Genomic DNA, 22,216 nt, shown 5'->3' on the forward strand with positions numbered 1-22,216 from the left:
ATCTTTATTCATGAACTATCATATCTAACTTGAAAACTACCAACTCACACCACCCATTGTCCACATGAATCAATTATTTGGACCTACTTTTGCTCCCAATTTGAATGAATGGTAGACGGCTAATAAATAAACATTTTTTTTTCTATACCAGTTATCTTCCATCGTATTATGTTTGAGCCCGGTACAATTTTTTCTTTTGAAGACAGTTATATATTTATTAATTTGGACTTCAAAATAAATTAATTTTTTTTGGTTGATTTATACTATTGTTGTAAGTAAATAAATACATTACCGGGTTGTTAAACTTAATTAACACAATTAACAATACAAAAGAAAACTTAAACTATGATGAAAAGCAAATAACATAAATGCAGAAAAAGGACAACATTGGCCCATGCAAGTGCCAAACCTACGACCTATCTGAGCCACTAGGCAAGGAAACGTGGTTGCCCTTAAATAGCAATTCAGCAAAGTACCTATCAAGAGAACCTTATACATATATATATGTATACTTGTTACAAGAGATAACAATTTTTGAGAGAATTGAAAGCCATGAAGAGTTACGAGCCACGTTCAAGTTCTTCTTGTGCAGCGTGCAAGTTCTTGAAGAGAAGGTGCATCCCCAATTGTATATTTGCACCTTACTTTCGGTCCGACGAGTGCAAGAAATTCGCGAAGGTGCACAAGGTGTTTGGTGCGAGCAATGTGAGCAAGATCCTGGTTGAGGTGCCGGAGGAGCAGAGAGAGGACACGGTGAATTCGCTTGCTTATGAGGCAGAAGCAAGGCTTAGGGACCCAGTTTATGGATGCATTGGAGCCATAGCACTGTTGCAAAGGAAGATGGTGGAGCTTCAACATGATCTTGCCATTGCTAAAGATCGTCTAGCTCGCTATGTTGCTGCTGCTACTGCTACTGCTACTACTACTATTACTACTGATCATTCCTTGAATGCTCATGTTAGTTTGCCACCCTTACCTGAATTTTTCTCTTGTGGGGACTTCAATGATAACTTCTGCCACTCCTCTTCGTCTCAGTTGTCTTTGACTAGACATGAAACGGTGGATGATTTCATTCAAATCCCATATATATTTTGATGCTATGATCCATCATTCCCCCCACATCCTCTCTTTTGTTGTAATTGTTCTGAATTTTCTGATCAATCTAAAGCAGCAACTGTGTTGTATATTATGCTAATAAATAATAATCACTAGTACTGAATGAATTGGTCTTAATTGAAATCTTTTAGTTTCATAATTCCTATACTATTAGAACAAAAATCAGTTGTAGTAGCCTAATTCTCTTATCAGAATTGAATTTTTACATGGTTAGTAATATGCTAATATGGATGATCAGCAAAGTAAAACTCTAATTGAAAAACGTTGCAAGAATTTATAGCTTTGCATTTAAGTTTTTTTTTTCCATGTTATTTTGTTAATAATTGGGAACTGCGGGAAAAATTATGATTTTCCTTGAGTTTTTGAATTTCTCTTTTGTAATAATAATAGGGTTTTCACAGTTTATATATATGCATCTCTTGATCATACAGTGAGGATGAAATTCTGCTCCTGAAAGCATATGTATGCTCTAATCAGGACTCACTTTTCTCCGAATTATGATCTCTTTCTAGTGTTTTATTGTGATTCCTACCAAAAAAGAAAACAAAAAAAAACTACCCTAATTGTGAGTTGAGAATTTGAGATAAGTCATTTGTGATGTGGACAAATTAAAGAAGCAGATGAAGGTGATCAGCGTTGATTGGGAGCACCTACCTACATGTGTGAAACACCATTTAATATAGCTAGTAATAGTATGATTCCTTTCTTGTAAATCTCTATGAACGTTTCTACGGAAGGAAGTGGGTCTAACTGTACTGTTTTATTGCAACCCGAAGCACCCGTTGTTTTTTTTTTTTTTTTTGAAGCAGCAAAAGATATTTTATTTATTTAATGGTACCAGAAGTGCAATTCATATTACAAAAAATGTGACTTGGTTAACCGTAATATAGAAATATCATATTCCAGATTACTAGACAACCAAGATTTGTGTTGTACCCCTCAAGTCTAATAGAGACCACCAGTACATGTACATATTTCAAATCCTCTTTTAGCCCCTTCATGTTTTCCGTAACTCTCAATGTCACACATAGGCCGTTGGATTTCCTCCCTTTTATCCATGACTTCCCCCATCCATTATACAACCACCTGGGTCTGCTTGCCATTGTGTATAGCTGTATGTGAATTGTTTGTTCAATGATAGCCACCTCCAAGTATCATTTTTTATATCCTGTATACATTTTTGGATTTGTAGTCTTCGGCCGTTAAATCTGATATTGTTCCGCATCATCCACACGTTGTAGACCACAGCACTCCACAACACTTTCCACCTATCTGAAATTTTTTTAGAAGATATTGAGATGGGCATTTGCTGAAAATGGTTTGAAGGATTTGCTGGTAGTACAGTTGCTAAGTCTATCCAGTTGTAGCACGTTTTCCAGACACAGTCAGTAACTCCGCATTCAAAGAACATGTGAGATGTAGATTCCTCTGCTCGTGAACATAGACTACATAGTCTCTCCGACTCTCCTAGTTCAATATTCCTGCTCTTAAGATTCATTGTTGTAGGCAATCCTTCCCTAAGTAGTCTCCAAATCATTATAGACACCCTTGGTGGTAGGTTTAGCGACCATAGTTCTTTATAGACCCGTTGTGATTTCCAGAGTCACCAACCCCACCATGGTACATAAGCTTAACCGTGTGTGGGAATCCAAAGACGAATTAATGCTAGAGCTTAAACTATTTATTTGTCGTATATGGCACAATAGTTCCTACAGGCGTGGCCACAAAAAAACACATGCATCGACTTACCTTATTCATTGATTTCATCGTTAAGGCGGTTGTTGATGGATACAAACGATGTGTTCCCAAACTGTCGACATTAATAACCTATGCCGACATTATGTTATGTTTATCTTCACTATTTTATGGGTCTTCAAGTTACTTCAAAATAAACATTCAAGTAAAGTTTTAAAATTGTTTAGTACTTATTTTCAACTTAAATAAATTTTATTTTTCAATTAATCGATATAATATATTATTGAATCTTAAAACTACTAAAATTGGTTTCATTTAAGAATTTTGTTTAATTAAAAAAATTGTAAAATTAAATTAGTCCAACACCGTCTAGGTCAAGTAAATTTCATTAGTATATATATATATATAAAAAGAGAGAAATTAAATGACTCTAATTATATGTTGTATATTAATAATATTTGATATATAGATCAAATAATTTATAAATTTTTAAAAATTTGTAAATTTAATCTATATATTTTAAAATTTTTAATTTAATAATTGAATAGTTAAAATTTAATATATAATTAAATAACTTAATCATGAATTATTCTTGAAATTATTTAATTATATATATATATATATATATATATATATATATATATTTGAAAATCAATTTAGATTGATTTCAGTAACAAGGAACTTGTGTCATTTAATAATGGAGAATCAAATCTTAGCTCTTTCAAATATAAAAAATTAAAGTTGGAAAGCGATATTCACCTAATCAGTAGCTATCAAACTTAAAAAAAAATATTAATCTCTATATTTGACAAAAAAAAACTCTTTAATAAATAAATAAATGATTAAAAAGAATATGGATAAATTTCAAATTGCACTCTTCATTCCATGTATTTGAAAAAGTTGTAGAAATTAAATTTCTTGCAAACTATTTTGAATCAATACATAATTCGACTTTTCTTTTGTTGACAGGACATAATTTGACTTCTAGCAACTAGCAAGGTATGCAAATCCTTAACATATTTGATCAATTGAATCTATTATTCTACATCCGCTTAAGTCGGCAAAAGTATTATGTTTGGTTTATATACAACTTAAAAACAATTAATAATAAATAGTAATTATTAAATAAAAAAATAACTGTTCATTTTAATACTAGATATCTGTGTTTTTTTTCATTATCAAAAAAAATATATCTTTTTTTTTTCTAATCTTTTGTAAAATAGTGTTTTTATTTTTTTAGTTTTTCTTTACATATTTTAGTGACTGAAGTAAGATATATATTTATGTAATATTTTGTATTATTTCACAAAAAAAAATTACATTTATATCATATACATACAATTAACCTAATATATTGATATTTTTGTGGAATGATAGTAATATATATACTAATGTGTATTTATTGATATTAAATTTAATATTATTAATAAATATTTATCGAATATTAATATTTCAGATTAAATAAATAATAATTTATATTAATATAAACTAATTTATGTTTATTGATTTTTATCAAATGTTTATTGCTTTAGTACCTTATATTTATTAATATTAATTTATTAGTAATATTATGTGTTACTCTTGTGATCATCCTTATTAGTATGTATCTTTAATATGTTGGGGTGATTTTTTAAACTTTATATAAATTTAGGTAAAAATTAATGTTTTTATTTTTGAATTTAGGAGGGTAAAACTCCAAAAAAAATTACACATGGATACTACTATCTATATGGAGACTCGTTGCGTCTCAAATTAGTAAAGGAAAATAACTCCTAGAAAGAGACTAAGATATGAGTGCCTATATTGTATGAGTGTGCAATGTGCCAGTAAAAAATAATGTTATTATCTAAGTTGACTACTCTAATTCTTGTGAATTAATAAATGTGGTCTTATAAAACAATCAAAGAACAATTTATATTTATATTATTTATTTAATAACAATAAATATGTAATTTTAATCTCCTATTTAATACATAATATATCTTTCATTCATATAATAACTAAGTACTTTGACCAAGAGGTAATGATAGTGGTGTTGCAAAGAAGAGATTGTTGCTCAAATCTCACTACCAACATTTCGTAAACTCCTTTTCTAATTTTTACATTCCAATGGTCACATCACCCGTTCAGAATTAGAATTAAATAAATAAAATCGTATTATTACAAATTAAAAATATAATTTAGTCTAATTTAAAAACAAAACCTTTGTACAAATTAAACTACAAATCCGTGATATTAAGGTTGATGAAAGGCAACCGTAATAAAAAAAAATTAGTTAGTATACTTATTATTCAAAATTTAAATAATAAAAGAATATACTTCACTTTTTTTTTTAATTTCATAACCGTAGAAATTATATAGTGTTTGCCTTGGTTAGTCGTTAATTTCTTTGGGCTTTTTCAGTTTTTTCTTTTCTCTCTCGTCATTTACCCATTGTACGTTTTGCGGAGCTGGGCCTTATACAATTATCAAACGGCCCAAAACCCTCTACTTCTTACTAAGGCTCATGATATACATTTTTTTTACGAGTACACTTCTTTTTAAAAATATTTTTAATATTTTTCTATTCTCTAATTAGTGCTCGATAATTTTTTTTAAGTGTGTTATTATATATAATTCTGAAAAGTCCTTTTCAAAATAGTAACTTCAATTTTTTGAAAAATACGTTATAGAAATATGAAAAAAATATAATTGTAAAAATATTTTTTAGAACACTAAAATTAATATTTTGAAAAATTTTTTTTTTTTACATTGAATTTAACGTTATGCTTTCTGGAAATGTGGAAAGGGAGGAAGTGCTCAAACAAAAAAATATGAATCTAACACTTTTGACATTGTAGAAACTATACTAATTTAATGTTTCGAGTGCATGTAAAAATTAAAAGAAGAGAAAGAGAGAGTAATAATGTCAAAATTGAAAGGAGAGGGGAGAAAATTGTAATGTAAAAACTGAAAAAAAAATTACTTATTGAAATAAGTTGAGAATGAAAATAAGACAAATAAGTGCATATGAAAATTGAAAGAGCAAAATAAAAAAGAAAGAGAGAGATGTGTGTGAAAAAGAAGGAAAAAATGTTACATTAAATGTTTGAGATGTAATATTAAAAATTAGAAAATAAAAATATTTAAAAATTTATTTTTTAAAATAAAAAGAAAGGAGGTGTACCAAAAAAAAGTTGTATATATGACGAGCCTTCTTACAAATTATAAAGACCAAATCCATTCTATCATTTCTTTGAAGATTTCGGGTTCAACCCGTAAAGATTTGTAGTCTTTGTCGAATGGGTCCATTCTCTCGGCCTCTCGTGCGTAAAGACAAACATCTTTTTTTTTTTGAAGCAGCAAAAGATATTTTATTTATTTAATGGTACCAGAAGTGCAATTCATATTACAAAAAATGTGATTTGGTTAACCGTAATATAGAAATATCATATTCCAGATTACTAGACAACCAAGATTTGTGTTGTACCCCTCAAGTCTAATAGAGACCACCAGTACATGTACATATTTCAAATCCTCTTTTAGCCCCTTCATGTTTTCCGTAACTCTCAATGTCACACATAGGCCGTTGGATTTCCTCCCTTTTATCCATGACTTCCCCCATCCATTATACAACCACCTGGGTCTGCTTGCCATTGTGTATAGCTGTATGTGAATTGTTTGTTCAATGATAGCCACCTCCAAGTATCATTTTTTATATCCTGTATACATTTTTGGATTTGTAGTCTTCGGCCGTTAAATCTGATATTGTTCCGCATCATCCACACGTTGTAGACCACAGCACTCCACAACACTTTCCACCTATCTGAAATTTTTTTAGAAGATATTGAGATGGGCATTTGCTGAAAATGGTTTGAAGGATTTGCTGGTAGTACAGTTGCTAAGTCTATCCAGTTGTAGCACGTTTTCCAGACACAGTCAGTAACTCCGCATTCAAAGAACATGTGAGATGTAGATTCCTCTGCTCGTGAACATAGACTACATAGTCTCTCCGACTCTCCTAGTTCAATATTCCTGCTCTTAAGATTCATTGTTGTAGGCAATCCTTCCCTAAGTAGTCTCCAAATCATTATAGACACCCTTGGTGGTAGGTTTAGCGACCATAGTTCTTTATATACTCCACCTTCTTCTCCACCATTCTTCCATGAACTGAGTTGATCATAAGTAGCCTTAACAGTATATTCCATGTTATTTCCTACCATCCAGATCCAATGGTCTTCACTATTTTTGTCCAACACAACTTCTTGTAATCGGCCCATCATTTCTTCCCACTGAATTTCGTCCCTTCCCAACCATCTTCTTCTCCACCTAAAGCTCCACTCCCAACCTCCCTCTAGCCAGTGTCCCATATTGTGGATAGTTGTTTGTTGTTGTCCTGAATTGATATATAATCTAGGATAGTCTTCAGCCAATGTTTGTTGACCTATCCAAATTAAAACATGTAATTATAAAAAATATACAATGGAATTTTATGAAAATTCCTTTATTAGATAGTAACTCTTGTTCCTATTATGACTGAATAAAATTAAATAAAAAACAATTTAAAATAAAAGTATATCAAATAAATTTTTAGTTTAAAATAAAAATATGTATTTTAGTTGACATATATGGATAATGTACAGAATTTTTATACTATTGTCAATCACTAATTATTGTATAATTAAAAATTATTAACCTTTTGTAATAATTATTTTAAATATTATCATGTAAAGCAATTTCTAATAAATAGTTCATAAATCCTTACGGTGACAGTATATCAACATTAGAATATAAATACATTAAATTCATATATCTTTCGTTTTTACTCTGATTTTAACCAAAAAAAAAATCTAATTAATTTGATATCCTTTGGAGTTCTAGTAACATAACAAACATGGCAACGAAGTTCAAAAGGCCATGTATCTAAGGGGAAATGCGCGAAGAATTTCAGTAAAAGAGCAATCGGGGACGACAAAATCATCTATCAGAAGATAAAGCACAAAAATATTGTTACATAAAATATTTTTTTTTATAAAAAAAGGCAAACGGAGATATCATAAACATTCACCTCCATCCAAAAAGCAAAAATATCAGTTCATAATTACAATACCAACAGTCTGCTATCAAATTTAATATATAAATGACATATGAATTTGAATTTAATACTAGAGAGCAAACAATACTATGAAATTGAATTCAACTCTTCCATAAGATTTACCCCTTTAACTTTAGAATTGATCCTCTACAATCTTCTCTAAAAAAAATAATCAATTTTTTTAACACAAGAGGAGGTTTGTGCATCAAACAAATGTATACAGATATATTATCAATAGGACAAATAATCAGAAGTTGCCAATGAGCACTGCATTGAGAAATTATCAGTAATAGACAATACATTTTTTAAAAATTTTATAATCAATTATATACAAATAGACTTACTTATAAAAGTAAAGAGTTAAGTAAACTTTTTATTTGAGTCAGACATCCAATTTTGGATGTAAACTTGAATTTCTTCTGTCTTGTTCCCAATTTTTTGGATTAACTCGGGTTTCAAAAATTCATAAATGTGATCATTCCCTTTATCCACACTCAATTTATGGATAAATCTACAAGGTTAGAAATAAAGTTAGAAAAAAGCAACAAAACATAATTAAAATTAATTCAAATACTTACAATAACCACAATTGGAAAATTGATATGTTCAGCATGCAGTGTCCGTTTGTAATATTTGATATGTCACTCTGGCTTATATACAAGGGGATATTACTATAGAAGCCAAACACTTTAGGAGCTCAAGGGACCTGTTCGGGTCGACTGTCATCTTCTATATCTGCAACCAATCTCCATAGCTTTTTTATCGGAGTTAGATTTCTAGAATGGTTAAGCATAGCCTTTGGTGGGACAACAACATCCTATTAAATAAAGTTGCCCACTTTAGAACGAGCCGTTCCTAAATTGGAACAGGCCGTTCCGGAATCTGAAAAATGCCTAAAATTGTATTCTGGAAAGGCCTCAAAACGGGCCGTTGCAGATTCAAAATTCGCCGAGCAACCACGAAATAAGAGACATGAGAAGAAAATGTTACCTTGATATTGTATTCTTCCAAGAAAATGAGAAGCTAGAGACTTTAGATGAGAGTCCGAGAGAGTAAAGAAAAGAATATATGAACTGTAGACTTAATCTAAAGAACATATGGAGCCAAAGATTAGAGAATGGAGGGGAAGGAAGAATGGGACCGTATACTTTAGATTAAGTTCTGACATTTTTAACATCGGTTATTTATGAACCGATTTTGTATGTAATTTTTAAAATCGGTTCTTAGATAGCCAATTTTAAAAGTAGAACTTTTAAAATCGGCTATTTAAGAGATAATTTTAAAAATTACGTACAAAATCGGTTCTTAAATAGCCAATGTTAAAAGTAGCACTTTTAAAATTGGCTATTTGAGAGCCGATTTTAAAAATAGCACTTTTAAAATCAGCTATTTAAGAGCCAATTTTAAAAGTAGCATCAGAGACCTTTAAAATCGGTCATAAGGTAGCCGATTTAAAAAGTAATGTCATTATTTACAAAATTACCACTGCATCACTTTTAAAATCGGCTACCTTATGACCGATTTTAAAATCTCGATTTTAAAAGTGATTTTTGTACTAGTGGTAGCGTGACGATGAGTTTTGCATCTAACATATGCTCAATTTTTACCCAATCCACTTGAAATCCAAAAATCCACCAACATGCAACATGTAATACAACATCTAGGTACCATAAATAACTTGAAAACTAAATCGTACATAACATGTAGCCAACAAAATTCATAAATTCAAAATGACTTAAGAACATCATTTCAATAACATTTTCCACAACGTAATCAATTCATACTTTTCACCAATTCAAGCATGCAAATGATGAATTCAAATCATAACAATAAGCATTCAACATCAAAATGATTTAAACCATAATGCTTATCTTACCTCAACTCCAAGCGAAAGAGAAGAAGAAAGAAGAAAAACTTTATACGACTTTGACTTGGTGTTATTGGCTCAACAAGCTTCAAATACCAACAATCCATTTCAAGCGGTTGTAGGAAGAGATGGAGACAAATAAGGGGAATGAGGGATTTGAAAAGGGTTTCTTCTCGAGTTCTAGAGAGCCTTCTTATAATGTGGGATATAGGTCTCACTTAACTTTACAAAATCGACTTGTAAGATGAAGATTACCCACCACTTATAAATGTTATTATGGTCTTATTCCTAGTCGATGTGAAATCTCTAACACACACCCTTCACATTGAGGACTAGACATCTAAAGCATGAATTTTATAGGATTAGACATTTGTGGGTTGTAACACCATGGAAAATACTAAGTTATTTAGTATATATGTATGTATGTATATGTTATTTATGTGGATTTGGAATGTACTTACTTCTATGCATGTTGTATGTTAATGTGATTTTGATTAGTTATTTAAGCATTGCGATTTTATAGTATGAGATGAGAGGTTGATGTTTTGATAGTTTGTATAGGCATGTGTGTGCATGAATTTGGTGAATGATGCATTGTACACCATTATACTGAACCAGTATTAAGAGGGAAGAAGACTGATCACCTTCCTCCTCATCTTGGTTAAGTGAAGTATTATGGCATGCAACTCATTATTCCAAGCATCTATATCTGAAAGTGATATTTGTTTGTGTGTTGACACATGTTGCATTTCATATGGTGGTGAGTTGTGAGTATTGCATGGAAAGGAATAAGATGGGTAGGAGATCGAAGGATAGGAACATAAGATAAATCTGGTCTTTCTGAGTGAATTTGAGGTTGTTTCAGAGCTTAGGGAGTTGAAATACTTCAAGGAATAGGATATTTGAGGTGAATAGGTGCTAAGGGTGAAATTTGGAAATTTTGAAAAATGGCTATATATAGGGACTTAGGACCGGAGGATTTCATTTGTCAGACAGAGACAGTTTTTAGAGAGAGAAAGTAGAGAGAGAAAGGCTCTGGTCCGGAGGGAAGCTGAGGACATATTTGGGAAGCTTATCAAGCCAGGATCAATCTTCACAACTGGAGTTTCAGGAGATTTGGCCTCTAAAGCCTTGAAAATTGAGATTGAAGTTTGAATTGGGAATTTGGGGGTTTGTCCAAATCTTGCATTTCTGAAGTTTCTGAGGTAAGGGTAGTACTTATAAGACTTAATCTAGTATGTATGGGTTTGAAATATCATATTAATTTCATGATTTAAGCTTGATTAAGGATGGATTGAGGAAAAAGGGGTTTGATAGGGTTTTCATGATTTCTTCATGATTTGCATGAATTAATGGTTAAAACTTGATTTTATTGCTTAAAATGTTGTTTCTGGATATTGTTTATGCTTTATAATGGTTCAATTTCGTGTAATTTGGATTGGATTCATGAATTGGAAGGAATTTTGATGATTTTCAAGTTTTCTGTCGTGAAAGTTACTATTCACATGAATAGTACTATTCATATGAATTCCGTCTGATTGCATAATTTACTATTCATTCAATTTACTATTCATTCAATTTGAATTTACTATTCATTCAATTTGAGTTTACTATTCAGTCACGAATTGATTTCAGAAACTACTGTTCATGTGCATAGTACTATTACTATTCACATGAATAGTACTTTTCATGAGTATTTTGATTTTGTCATGAAAGTTGTAGCCTTAGATGTTAGCTTTCTAATGGCATTGGAATCACCCAAAAAGGAGGTCTAGAACTCTAGATATGATTGTTCTAGTGAATGATTTGGCATGGTTATGGAAAAGTTGTATGTAATTATGAAATATGCTATGTGCATGTGGTTTGGAAAAGCTAATAGAACTCAGAGGAGTAAGGTTATGGTATGGAAGATCTCTTGGTGAGATCAGGATATAATCTTTGGAAAACTATAAAATTTGTGAATCCCATGGTGAGGATTCCAATAAGGAACTTTTCCAAGGATTATATAATAAACCACTTCAGATGTTAGGTGAATTCTGAAGTACTCCTCTAAGTATTCTATTTGCTACCGGTATGGGTCTGGGCCGAGTCATACCGATGGATGAGGTGGCTCCACCAGGGTTACGTGACGACGTAAATCCAACTGTATATTTTCCATGAGAGGTTAGGCGTGGGACATGGGTTGCTGACATGTTTCACCGTATCAACACTTGGTTTGGATGGTGTTGAGGCCAACATTTGGTTTGGATGTGTTGGTTACATCATGGATTATACAGTAGTGTGACTTTGTTTTTGGATGTGGAATATGTATACATATGGTATGGATTGTATACATTGGTTATGGATTCTTTATTAAATATGTATACATTGGTATGGATGTGTATACCTTAGATTCTGGATTAGTTTATATTTGGCATGGAAATAACTATTTTAATGTTCATTTCCTTGGTATGGATATGTATTGTTGATGAATATCTAGTTTAATGATATTTCATTTTATTGTACTATGGTTGGTTTTTATACGTGCTAACCCTTATGTTTCCATGTGGTTTGGACTGTGATGATCTCACTTTGTGGGGGAGCAGATCAGGTGTGAGGCTTTGGGATAGCAAGAAGTCTTTGGTAGCTGCTTTGAGAAGTAGCTAGGTTTAGAGCTTGACCAGCACCTAGGGTGTCTTATATGATGTTATTATGAGATTACTGTATAATTTTACTAAGACTGACTCTGATATAATTATGTTTGATATTATGAAGACAAATTTTTACACTCTAGCGTAGTTGGCTTTTGCTCTATTTTCTATATTATATATCATTTTATTTTAGTTGGTTTTGATGTGACGGCCTAGGGTGGGTCGTTACATGGGTGGTCTAACGGTATGATAGCAGGTGGTTTGACAAAACCAACAATACTTATTAGGATAGATTTTGATACGTTCTGATACCATCTTAGAATGTGAAATTTGGATTTAACTCAATTCTACAAAATTGTGTTGTAAGGTGAGGATTGCTTACCACTTATATACAGTATTATGATCTTATTTTTAGTTAATATGAGATTTCTAACAAATCTCTCTTAAGCTTCTGTCTAATTTTTCTTAAAACATAAATTTACAAAGTTCACATCTTAAGTAAAACTTTATATACCCTTATTTTAATTGTCTCAACTAACTTTAACTAAAACTGACTTAAGGATAATTTAATTCTCAAGGATCTTCCTTGACCCTCAGAATTATAAACAACACGAAAAATAATAATTCAACCATCAATCATATAAATCACACAATAAATCATATAAAGACATATTTGTTGCAATGTGCAACAACGAAAGGGAGTACGACATAAACACAAAATAACAAAATAAATCCTAAAAACATCAAACCAAAACATTTCCCCCCATACTTAAATCACACATTGTCCCAATGTTATGCAATGTAAATTATGACAAGTGAAATAAAAGGAGAGGATAAAGAAACTCCCTTATTTATGGAGGATGCCAAGACACTGCAGAAATGGCATTGGGAATAGCATCAAGTGAAAGATGGGAATGGGAGTGGAGCGGCGGGTGAGAAATCTCCAACAGCCAATCATCAAAGGGTGGTGGATAATGATCCTTCCTCAGTGGAGGTGGTGGCACAAAATAAGAACCTGGATCTGTGCATTTCTCAGGAATCTGAGGAACAGATTTCCCTATAAGTGCAGATACATTTTTGCCCATGTTCACTCTCTCAGTACCCTTTAGCTTCCTCTTATGGGTGCACAAGTCTTTCAGGAACTTAGCATATCTGGGAATTTGCTTGATGGCATCTAGTAGAGGTATGTTCACCTCTACCTTCCTGAAGGTTTCTAATATTTCCTTGTCCACCTCTTCCATCTTTTTGCTTGGAATTGATTTTGGTGGAAATGGAAGAGGGATGGGAGGCTGATATAGATCATCACCGTGTGTAATGGAAGAAGGTCTACCTGCATGAAGATTTTTGCTACTACCTGTGTGGCCCTCTTTCTCAAGTGTAGGCTCAGGTGGAGGTACAACAGCTGTAGGTGGTGCTGGGATGTCAATTTGTTTGCCAGACCTCAAGGTGATAGCACTCACATTCTTTGGATTTTGCACAGTTTGTGAAGGTAGCTTGTCTAAATTTTGGGATGTCAATTTGTTTGCCAGACCTCAAGGTGATAGCACTCACATTCTTTGGATTTTGCACAGTTTGTGAAGGTAGCTTGTCTAAATTTGTTTGGGACTGTGCCTGATTGAACGAAGCAGAGAGGATGGAAATGTCTCGAGTGCTGTATGCATCAGCGGTGGGAAGCCTTATGTATGCCATGATTTGTACGAGACCAGACATTGCACAAGCAGTGGGAGCGGTCAGTAGGTTTATGGCAGATCCTGGTAGAGAGCATTGGAGTATTGTAAAGAGGATCCTTAGATATATCAAAGGAACCTCAGATGTTGCATTATGTTTTGAAGGATCGGAGTTTTTTGTCAATGGCTATGTTGATTCAGATTTTGCAGGAGATCTGGATAAAAGAAAATCTACTACTGGTTATGTGTTTACACTTGCTGGAGGAGCAGTGAGCTGGTTGTTTAAGTTATGTAATGGATGGGGGAAGTCATGGATAAAAGGGAGGAAATCCAACGGCCTATGTGTGACATTGAGAGTTACGGAAAACATGAAGGGGCTAAAAGAGGATTTGAAATATGTACATGTACTGGTGGTCTCTATTAGACTTGAGGGGTACAACACAAATCTTGGTTGTCTAGTAATCTGGAATATGATATTTCTATATTACGGTTAACCAAGTCACATTTTTTGTAATATGAATTGCACTTCTGGTACCATTAAATAAATAAAATATCTTTTGCTGCTTCAAAAAAAAAAAAACGAAATTGAAATATAACAACCATAAAAATAAAAACTGGATTACAATAAAAATTAACACGTATGCAAAGGTTCCAAGTTAAAAATTCAGTCAAAATATTTAAAACTTTATTAAATTTTAAAAATAAAATAAAATATTATAACAGAAAAATAATTAAATAAAATAGTTAATTAAATTTTAAGTTATAGTAAAATTCTCCAACAATCCTACATATTAACTAACACAACGCTATTTTCCTCACAAAGTTTTTGCACCCACAACCACCTTTCCATATAGCTAGCCCAATATGTTGCAAATACAGAAAAGTGATATTGTTACCGTTTAATTAACTAAAAAAGATGGTTGATTTGATTGTTAGAGTAGTTATTATAAAAGTAAAACAAATTTACCGTATATATTAATCTATGATATTTTGTTATTAAATGTACGTGACATATTTTCTCTTTAAATACTGCCTAAATGTTTAATGTAGTATTTGGAGATCAATAATTTTAGATGAAAAAAAAAATAGGTAGAAGAATAAAGTGGGATATTTCTGGCCTTAAAACTAAAATTGTCTTGTAATAGCAAAATGAAGTTTTTTTTTTTAACAAGAGCAAAATCAAGTTACTCTTTATGGTTCCCTCAAAATATGGCGTTTAATCAGCATATATTTAAGTTATTATTTTTTCCCTCTGATTGATTTCCTACTGTGGTAGGGATTCCAATTTCCAAGTATGGTGTCCCTTGGCTTCATCTAAAAGGATTTCTCACTCGTCAACCTTGTCTAGGTCAAAGATTCTTGTCACGGAACAGCATATCTGGAACATCGATCTAAACTTGAAATATTGTCAACAGTTCTCATCCCGTGGTTGCTGAAAATGATGCAAGGAAGAAATTACGAGAAACAATATACTTGAATATCTCCAAAGAGCCGATTATAGTGGTTAAACGACCATTTTAGAGCACTTTTACAAACTATTTACTAAAATAGGGTTGTTTTGAAACATTTTAGAGCCCATAGCGATACCTATGACACGTGACAATTTTGTAATTCTAGCGAAGCCATGAAAGCCATATTAATAATGTCGCTACAGCCTATAGTGACACAAAACAGCTCCACTAAAGTCGTTATAGCCTACAACGTCAAATATTTAATATAAAAAAAATAATTTTACTATAAGTAAATAATTTTAAAAAAATTAATTTGTAAAAGTGACGCTATGGCCTATAGCGACACGGTGTCGCCATGGGCCATAGCGACACTACTTTTAATTTTTTTTTCATTTTTTTAATTACGCATTTTTTGTTTAATATTTTTTAATTAACATATAAAGAAATTATTAAATATTTAAATACATATTTAATTCGTAATATAATTATTTAAAAAAAATATATAAAATAAACAAATTCAAAAGAAAAAATATATATATATATAAAGAAGTGGCAGTGTCCATAGCGACATATAAAGAAATTATTTAATATTTAAATACATATTTAATTCGTAATATAATTATTTAAAGGAAAAAATATATATAAAATAAACAAATTCAAAAGAAAAAAAAATATATATATATAAAGAAGTGACAGTGTCCATAGCGACACTGCTTTTAATTTTTTTTCATTTTTTTTAATTATGCATTTTTCGTTTAATACTTTTTAATTAACATATAAAGAAATTATTAAATATTTAAATACATATTTAATTCGTAATATAATTATTTAAAAAATATATATATAAAATAAACAAATTCAAAAGAAAAAAAAATAATATATATATATATATATATATATATATATAAAGAAGTGGCAGTGTCCATAGCGACACTGCCTTTAATTTTTTTTTTCATTTTTATAAATTATGCGTTTTTCGTTTAATATTTTTTAATTAACATATAAAGAAATTATTAAATATTTAAATACATATTTAATTCATAATATAATTATTTAAAGAAAAAAATATATAAAATAAACAAATTTAAAAGAAAAAATATATATATATACACTGCCTTTAATTTTTTTTTCATTTTTTTCATTTATGCATTTTTCTTTTAATATTTTGTAATTAACATATAAAGAAATTATTAAATATTTAAATACATATTTAATTCATAATATAATTATTTAAAGGAAAAAAATATATAAAATAAACAAATTCAAAAGAAAAAAAATATATATATATAAAGAAGTGGCAGTGTCACTGCCTTTAATTTTTTTTTTCAATTTTTTTGTCGCTATGCGTTTTTTGTTTAATATTTTTTAATTAATATATAAATAAATTATTAAATATTTAAATATATATTTAATTCGTAATATAATTATTTAAAGGAAAAAAATATATAAAATAAACAAATTCAAAAGAAAAATATATATATATATAAAGAAGTGGCAATGTCATAGCGACACTGCCTTTAATTTTTTTTTTTCATTTTTTTAATTACGCATTTTAAAGGAAAAAAAATATATTACGTTTAATTACGTTTTTGTGGCCCAGTTTATTTTAAAATTTAATTATATTATATTAAACAAATTATATATAAATATTGAAAATGTAAGGCGCTATGTCCCATAGCGACACTGTGTCGTTATGGGCCATAACGCCTCTCTTAAAAATTATATAAAAATTTATTTTAAAATTATATTTTTAAAAAATTTTATTTTTATAAATATATAATAAATAACTCAGTTTATTATTTTTATTTTACATTTCTATTATTTTCGTTTTTTTCTTTTTTTTTTCTTAGAGGGTGTCGCTATGGGCTACATCATTTTTGTTAGTCCATCAACTGTGTTGGCCCAGCCTATAGCGACACTGATGTTGCTCGTTCCAGCCCAACCAAGCCCAAAAAAAAAAAGTCACATGTCAATTGTGTCGCTATGGCCCATAGCGACACCGTAAAAAATAGTCCTAAAGGTATAATATATTTTAAAACAGCCCCATTTTGGTATATAGTTTCTAAAACTGTACCAAAATGGTCGTTTAGCCCAATTATAGTTCTCAATCATTAATTTAAAAATTCAAGAACTCGACAGAAAGAATCGCATAGAGTTGCTTCTGAGGAAGGAGGTTCAAGATCGGTCAATTTAATGTGACTCTAGGGAATCACTTGTTCAACAACTTAATATTTTTTTGTTTAATAATACAACTTATTCTTATGAAACTTCAGCAATGGTTATCACGACTATTACCCTTCAAGTTTCAACAATGATATCCCTTGATATACGAAGAAATTTTCGGTACTAGTGTAGTAGTGTCTGTTCCCTTAAATAAGCACTGCAATAACTAAAATAAATAATAAAATTTTAAAATAACAATCCAAAGAAGATTTTGGCAACTGCTGATGATCATGTCATGTTATTTAATGGAATATCACCATGAGTGACCACCGTGACAGAGAAAGAGACACCAGTGCTTTGTCAGGTTGAAAAAAAGTTTAGAGTAAAAATAAGAAATAAGCGAGGATGAAAAATGAAACGCTTAAATATGATTTTGTCATTTAAATTAAGTTAAATTTATTTTTAGGGTCTCAAATTTAAAATGTCTTTTTAATTTTTATAATATCTAAAATTTTTATTTTAATTCTTATACTTAAATTTTATTAAAAAATTTATCAAATATTATCATATAAATTTTATATATCAATGTATATATTATTTAAAATATTACATTAAACTTTGTTAATATTATATGATTATCTTAATCTGTCACTTTTATATATGTTAATTGTTGATGACTTGAAAAATTAAAACATGATTTTTAAAAATTTAATAGACTAAAAATACTATTTTTAAATTTATGGGACTAAAAGAAATATATATCCTAATGCGCTCTGGTCTTTCATACAGTCTTATGTTGTCCATGCATATAATAATAGTTTTATGGTTATCATATTTTTTTAGTATTTATAGTTTCACTTGTTTCATCTTTTAATCTCTATAATTTGAAATAAACATTTTAAGTTCCTATAATTTAAGCTAGATCTTTTAAGTCATTATATTTGTAGTTTTTTTAGTTCTTTTAGTCTTTATTGTTAAATTTTTTTAACATTTATTTTGTATTATCATGATAGAGATGTTCAATTTTGTAAAAATAAAAAAAATGTCTCAAAAATAGGTGTTGTAAGTTATGGTACAAAAGAAACACGAAACATTAAAAAATCTAATCTAAAGTAATTCCAACAAAAATAGATTTGACATTAAGCATGAAAGCTGAATTAATACTTTGTCACGTCAATAAAAAAAAAAAGTAATATTATAAAAAAATTAATGACGGAGTCTAAAAAGATAAAAAAAAAATTGCATGTATAAGGATTAAAAAAAGTTATTTAAAGCATCTCGCATTCTCTAATTGTTAGCCACTAAAACATATTTAATTTCAATTGATTTTATCATTTATTTTAGTTTGATTTAAAAAAAATAGATGAAACACGAAATATGTTTTTACATTAATATATATATATATATATATTAAAATAAGTAAATAAATAATTATTTAAAATTATTCATATTTTCTAATCATAATCATTCGCATATATTTAATTTTAATTATTATTATCTTTTATTTAAAAAAACGCGTAAGTACAAAGTACCATTTTCTCTTTAATATATATAATTTAAAGCAAAAGAATAAGAACATTATTTTAATTTTAATGGGTCCTAATAATTAATTAGGTAAGTAATTATTAACCCATTAAACTAATTTAATTAAATTATTAAAGGAGGATCACACGTGCCTATGACCCTATTTGTTTTCCGGCGTATAATTAAGAAAGAGGCAAATTTGCAATCTCTTAGTTCCATTTCTTAGCATCCTAGGAAAAAAAGAATTTTTGTGGGAGAATCAAACATTTTTATTCTCTTATCGCCATTTGTTTTTACCAAAGGGTTGATGGGACGTCACTTTGTTTGCTCTCTCGTTAACTCTTTTGCTTAAACAAGCAGACCGTAAAAGTGTCCAATTTGAAAAAGCGTTGGATTTTTTAATATAAATGGATAACAGGGAGTTATGAATAAATATCAAGAATAAAGATGAAAAAGAAATACTAATATTTAATTAAGAGTTGAAAAGTTGAAACATATACTCGCAAATCATATTTTAAAGAAATGCTATACAAGTTATTAAAACAAAACTCTTAAACAAATACATGTCTTTTTCTTAAATAAATTTTATTTAGTTAAAAAATATTAACAAACACACCCTTAATCACAAGGCCATTCACCCTTCCCAATGGGCAGAAGTTGATCGTGTGCTTATACAGTGTTTACTGTTTAGTGCTAATCACAACAGATTCTTCACATCATCCCTATTAAGTCTAAAATTATTAAAACCAATTATTATTAAAAGCCAAAATGCAAAAATAACATGTTCCTTCTCATCACTAATCTCCTTTATTTCCTTTTAATGCAACAACGCTTGTAGTATCCATGTAATTCAAATGTGTTAAAATTACTTCAGATAGTTCAATTAAATTCATCACTCGAGCGTCAACACAATAGATTGAGTCAGTGTTCGAAGTAGCAAAGAGGATACATACGTTGTCTAAAACAGGAGATGTTAGACCAAAAAAGCATGCTATATGCCATGCGTGGACAAAGGTTACATACACATTACTGTAAAGTCCAAAATTTAACCAGCCGTAATTTGTTACAGTAGATAGAGGTAACGCTGTAGTAGTAGCCAGTAGCCAGTAGCCACATCAGTTATCTCAGTAACTAACTAACGGTGTACAAGTCACAGGTGCGACGCACGCATGAAAAGCTCGTAATTGTCAACGGCAGAAGTGGGGACAGCCACCATGACCTTGACACTCACACACTCATCCCTCACCGGCAAAAACAAACAGTACCTATCGCAGCACACGGGTCCCACGTGAACCGGCTTCCCCAAACCCACGTCAACGTTCTCCAACCCCAGCCTCGACCACTGCGACAGTATCAACACCCCCACAGGGTCAGGACACGCTTTCCTCTCCCACACCCACTCGATCACGCCCCGCACGTGTTCGTTCCCCACCCTCTCCTTCGCCCGCTTCACCAGACCCGACCCGTACCCGATGCCCCTCTCCTCCAACTCCTTCGCACTCGTCTCCGCGCACCCCAAAACAAACGCGTTCCCATAATACCCCTCTCCCAAACACGGCCGAACATGCTTCCGCACGTTTACACTAAACACCAGCTTCAAAACCTGGTTCCCCGGAAACTTCAGCGCCCTCGCCCAGCTTCTCCACACGTGCGCCGCCAGCACCTCGAACGACGTGAAACGCACCGACTCCCCGGGTTCACTCGTGCAACCAGCCAACCTCTTCAGCTCGCTCAGCCTCCTCTTGTCGAAAGTAACCGAGGTTGGTCTAAGCCCGGTCGAGACTTTCTTCATGAACCCGCCGCACAAATCCGGAACTCGCTCAAACTCGGGGTGACTCGCCGGGTCAACCCGCGTCTGCTTCCCACGCGTCGGGTTCAGAAGGTGACGCTCCCAAACAGGTTTAGGTACTTTCGACCACCACTCGCTTTTCCCGTTAGCTAACTCCGCCAAGTAGTTTAGAAACTCCGCGCTTCCGATCCCGTCGCAGAGGCAGTGGTTGATCCCGACGCCGAGGGCGGCGCCTCCGCCGCCTAGCCACGTGAGCTGCACCACCAGCGGCGGCGATCCCTTGAGAACATCCGCCACGTGGAGCGACAGCAGCGCCCTCCAGTGTGTAACCGTTTTGGGAGCTTTCTCGAAGTCGTTGGCGGTGTAACGCTCAGCGGAAGCTTCTATGAAGACGGCGCCTTGGGCTGCGCACACCACCTCGAGGCCCGGCCCGTCGGGAGTGGGCCTGACCCGGCCCGCGAAGGGGTAGTAGGGAACCAGTGCTCTGGCTAATGCTTGTTTCAAACAGGCCGTGGTGGCGGCCCGGTCCACGCTGGAGCGAGGCTCGTAGACGAAGAGATACTCTATGGTGAAACGAAGGAAGAGTTGCGAATCGAGAGCGGATAGAGCCAACACACTTGATGGTGTGGGCTCGCAAGGTGTTACCACCGATGCTTCTTTCACACGCACGGAACTTCCCATGTGTTCGATGATCAATATTTTTTGGGCTCAGAATTTTCCAACTTGGGCTTTCAGTTTAAGAGGGTGGCGTTGAGGTGCATGCGCTTTATAGAGGCCTGATTCACAACAAGTGTGAAGACGAGTACAAGTGAAGCTACATTTACATATGAGATGATATATATATTTTTATAAATTATAAGGAAATTGTTTATCACATTCTTCAATTTAAAAATTATTATTTTTATTTATATAGGTAATTTAATATAATGTTAAAGAATTCCATTATTATTAGAGATGGTGTTGGTGTAGAGACTAGAGACTAGAGAGTGTCTTTGATGGATTTATTTAAGGTGGCAAGATTCTCCGGGAATCGCTTTATGGAAGAAAATGAATATGAAAACAAATGTAGTACACTGTAGAACAGATGTGCCCTCTTTGCTTTTTTGTCTGTTGGATTGGACTGATAGCTATTACTCCCTCCATCTCAATCACCTCCATGAATATGTAATTAGTTTTCAAAAAAAAAAGACTAATTGCCTGGCTTTTACATTGGTTATTGTAGATGTAGGGCATCAGATTA

The 22,216-nt window shown here is 31.8% G+C and overlaps 4 protein-coding genes across 4 annotated transcripts; 1 reads left to right on the forward strand and 3 right to left on the reverse strand.

Moving 5' to 3' along the window:
- The first annotated feature begins 320 nt into the window (after nucleotides 1–320).
- LOC109795267 (LOB domain-containing protein 21) lies at nucleotides 321–1,233 on the forward strand. Its single transcript, XM_020354717.3, has one exon. The coding sequence runs from the start codon at nucleotides 553–555 to the stop codon at nucleotides 1,093–1,095; it is 543 nt and encodes a 180-aa protein (XP_020210306.2). The 5' UTR covers nucleotides 321–552; the 3' UTR covers nucleotides 1,096–1,233.
- Nucleotides 1,234–2,167: 934 nt separating this feature from the next.
- LOC145951903 (uncharacterized) lies at nucleotides 2,168–2,614 on the reverse strand. The gene has a single exon (XM_083064089.1). The coding sequence runs from the start codon at nucleotides 2,612–2,614 to the stop codon at nucleotides 2,168–2,170; it is 447 nt and encodes a 148-aa protein (XP_082920215.1).
- Nucleotides 2,615–6,395: 3,781 nt separating this feature from the next.
- LOC145951904 (uncharacterized) lies at nucleotides 6,396–7,160 on the reverse strand. The gene has a single exon (XM_083064090.1). The coding sequence runs from the start codon at nucleotides 7,158–7,160 to the stop codon at nucleotides 6,396–6,398; it is 765 nt and encodes a 254-aa protein (XP_082920216.1).
- A 12,910-nt stretch (nucleotides 7,161–20,070) lies between these two features.
- On the reverse strand, nucleotides 20,071–21,869 carry LOC109791479 (HXXXD-type acyl-transferase family protein). Its single transcript, XM_020350778.3, has one exon. It carries the CDS (start codon nucleotides 21,655–21,657, stop codon nucleotides 20,338–20,340), a length of 1,320 nt encoding a protein of 439 aa, XP_020206367.1. The 5' UTR covers nucleotides 21,658–21,869; the 3' UTR covers nucleotides 20,071–20,337.
- Between the last annotated feature and the right edge of the window lie 347 nt (nucleotides 21,870–22,216).

This window comes from Cajanus cajan, chromosome 9 (genome assembly GCF_000230855.2).
Source record: "Cajanus cajan strain Asha chromosome 9, NIPB_CcT2T_4, whole genome shotgun sequence".
NCBI lineage: Eukaryota > Viridiplantae > Streptophyta > Magnoliopsida > Fabales > Fabaceae > Cajanus > Cajanus cajan.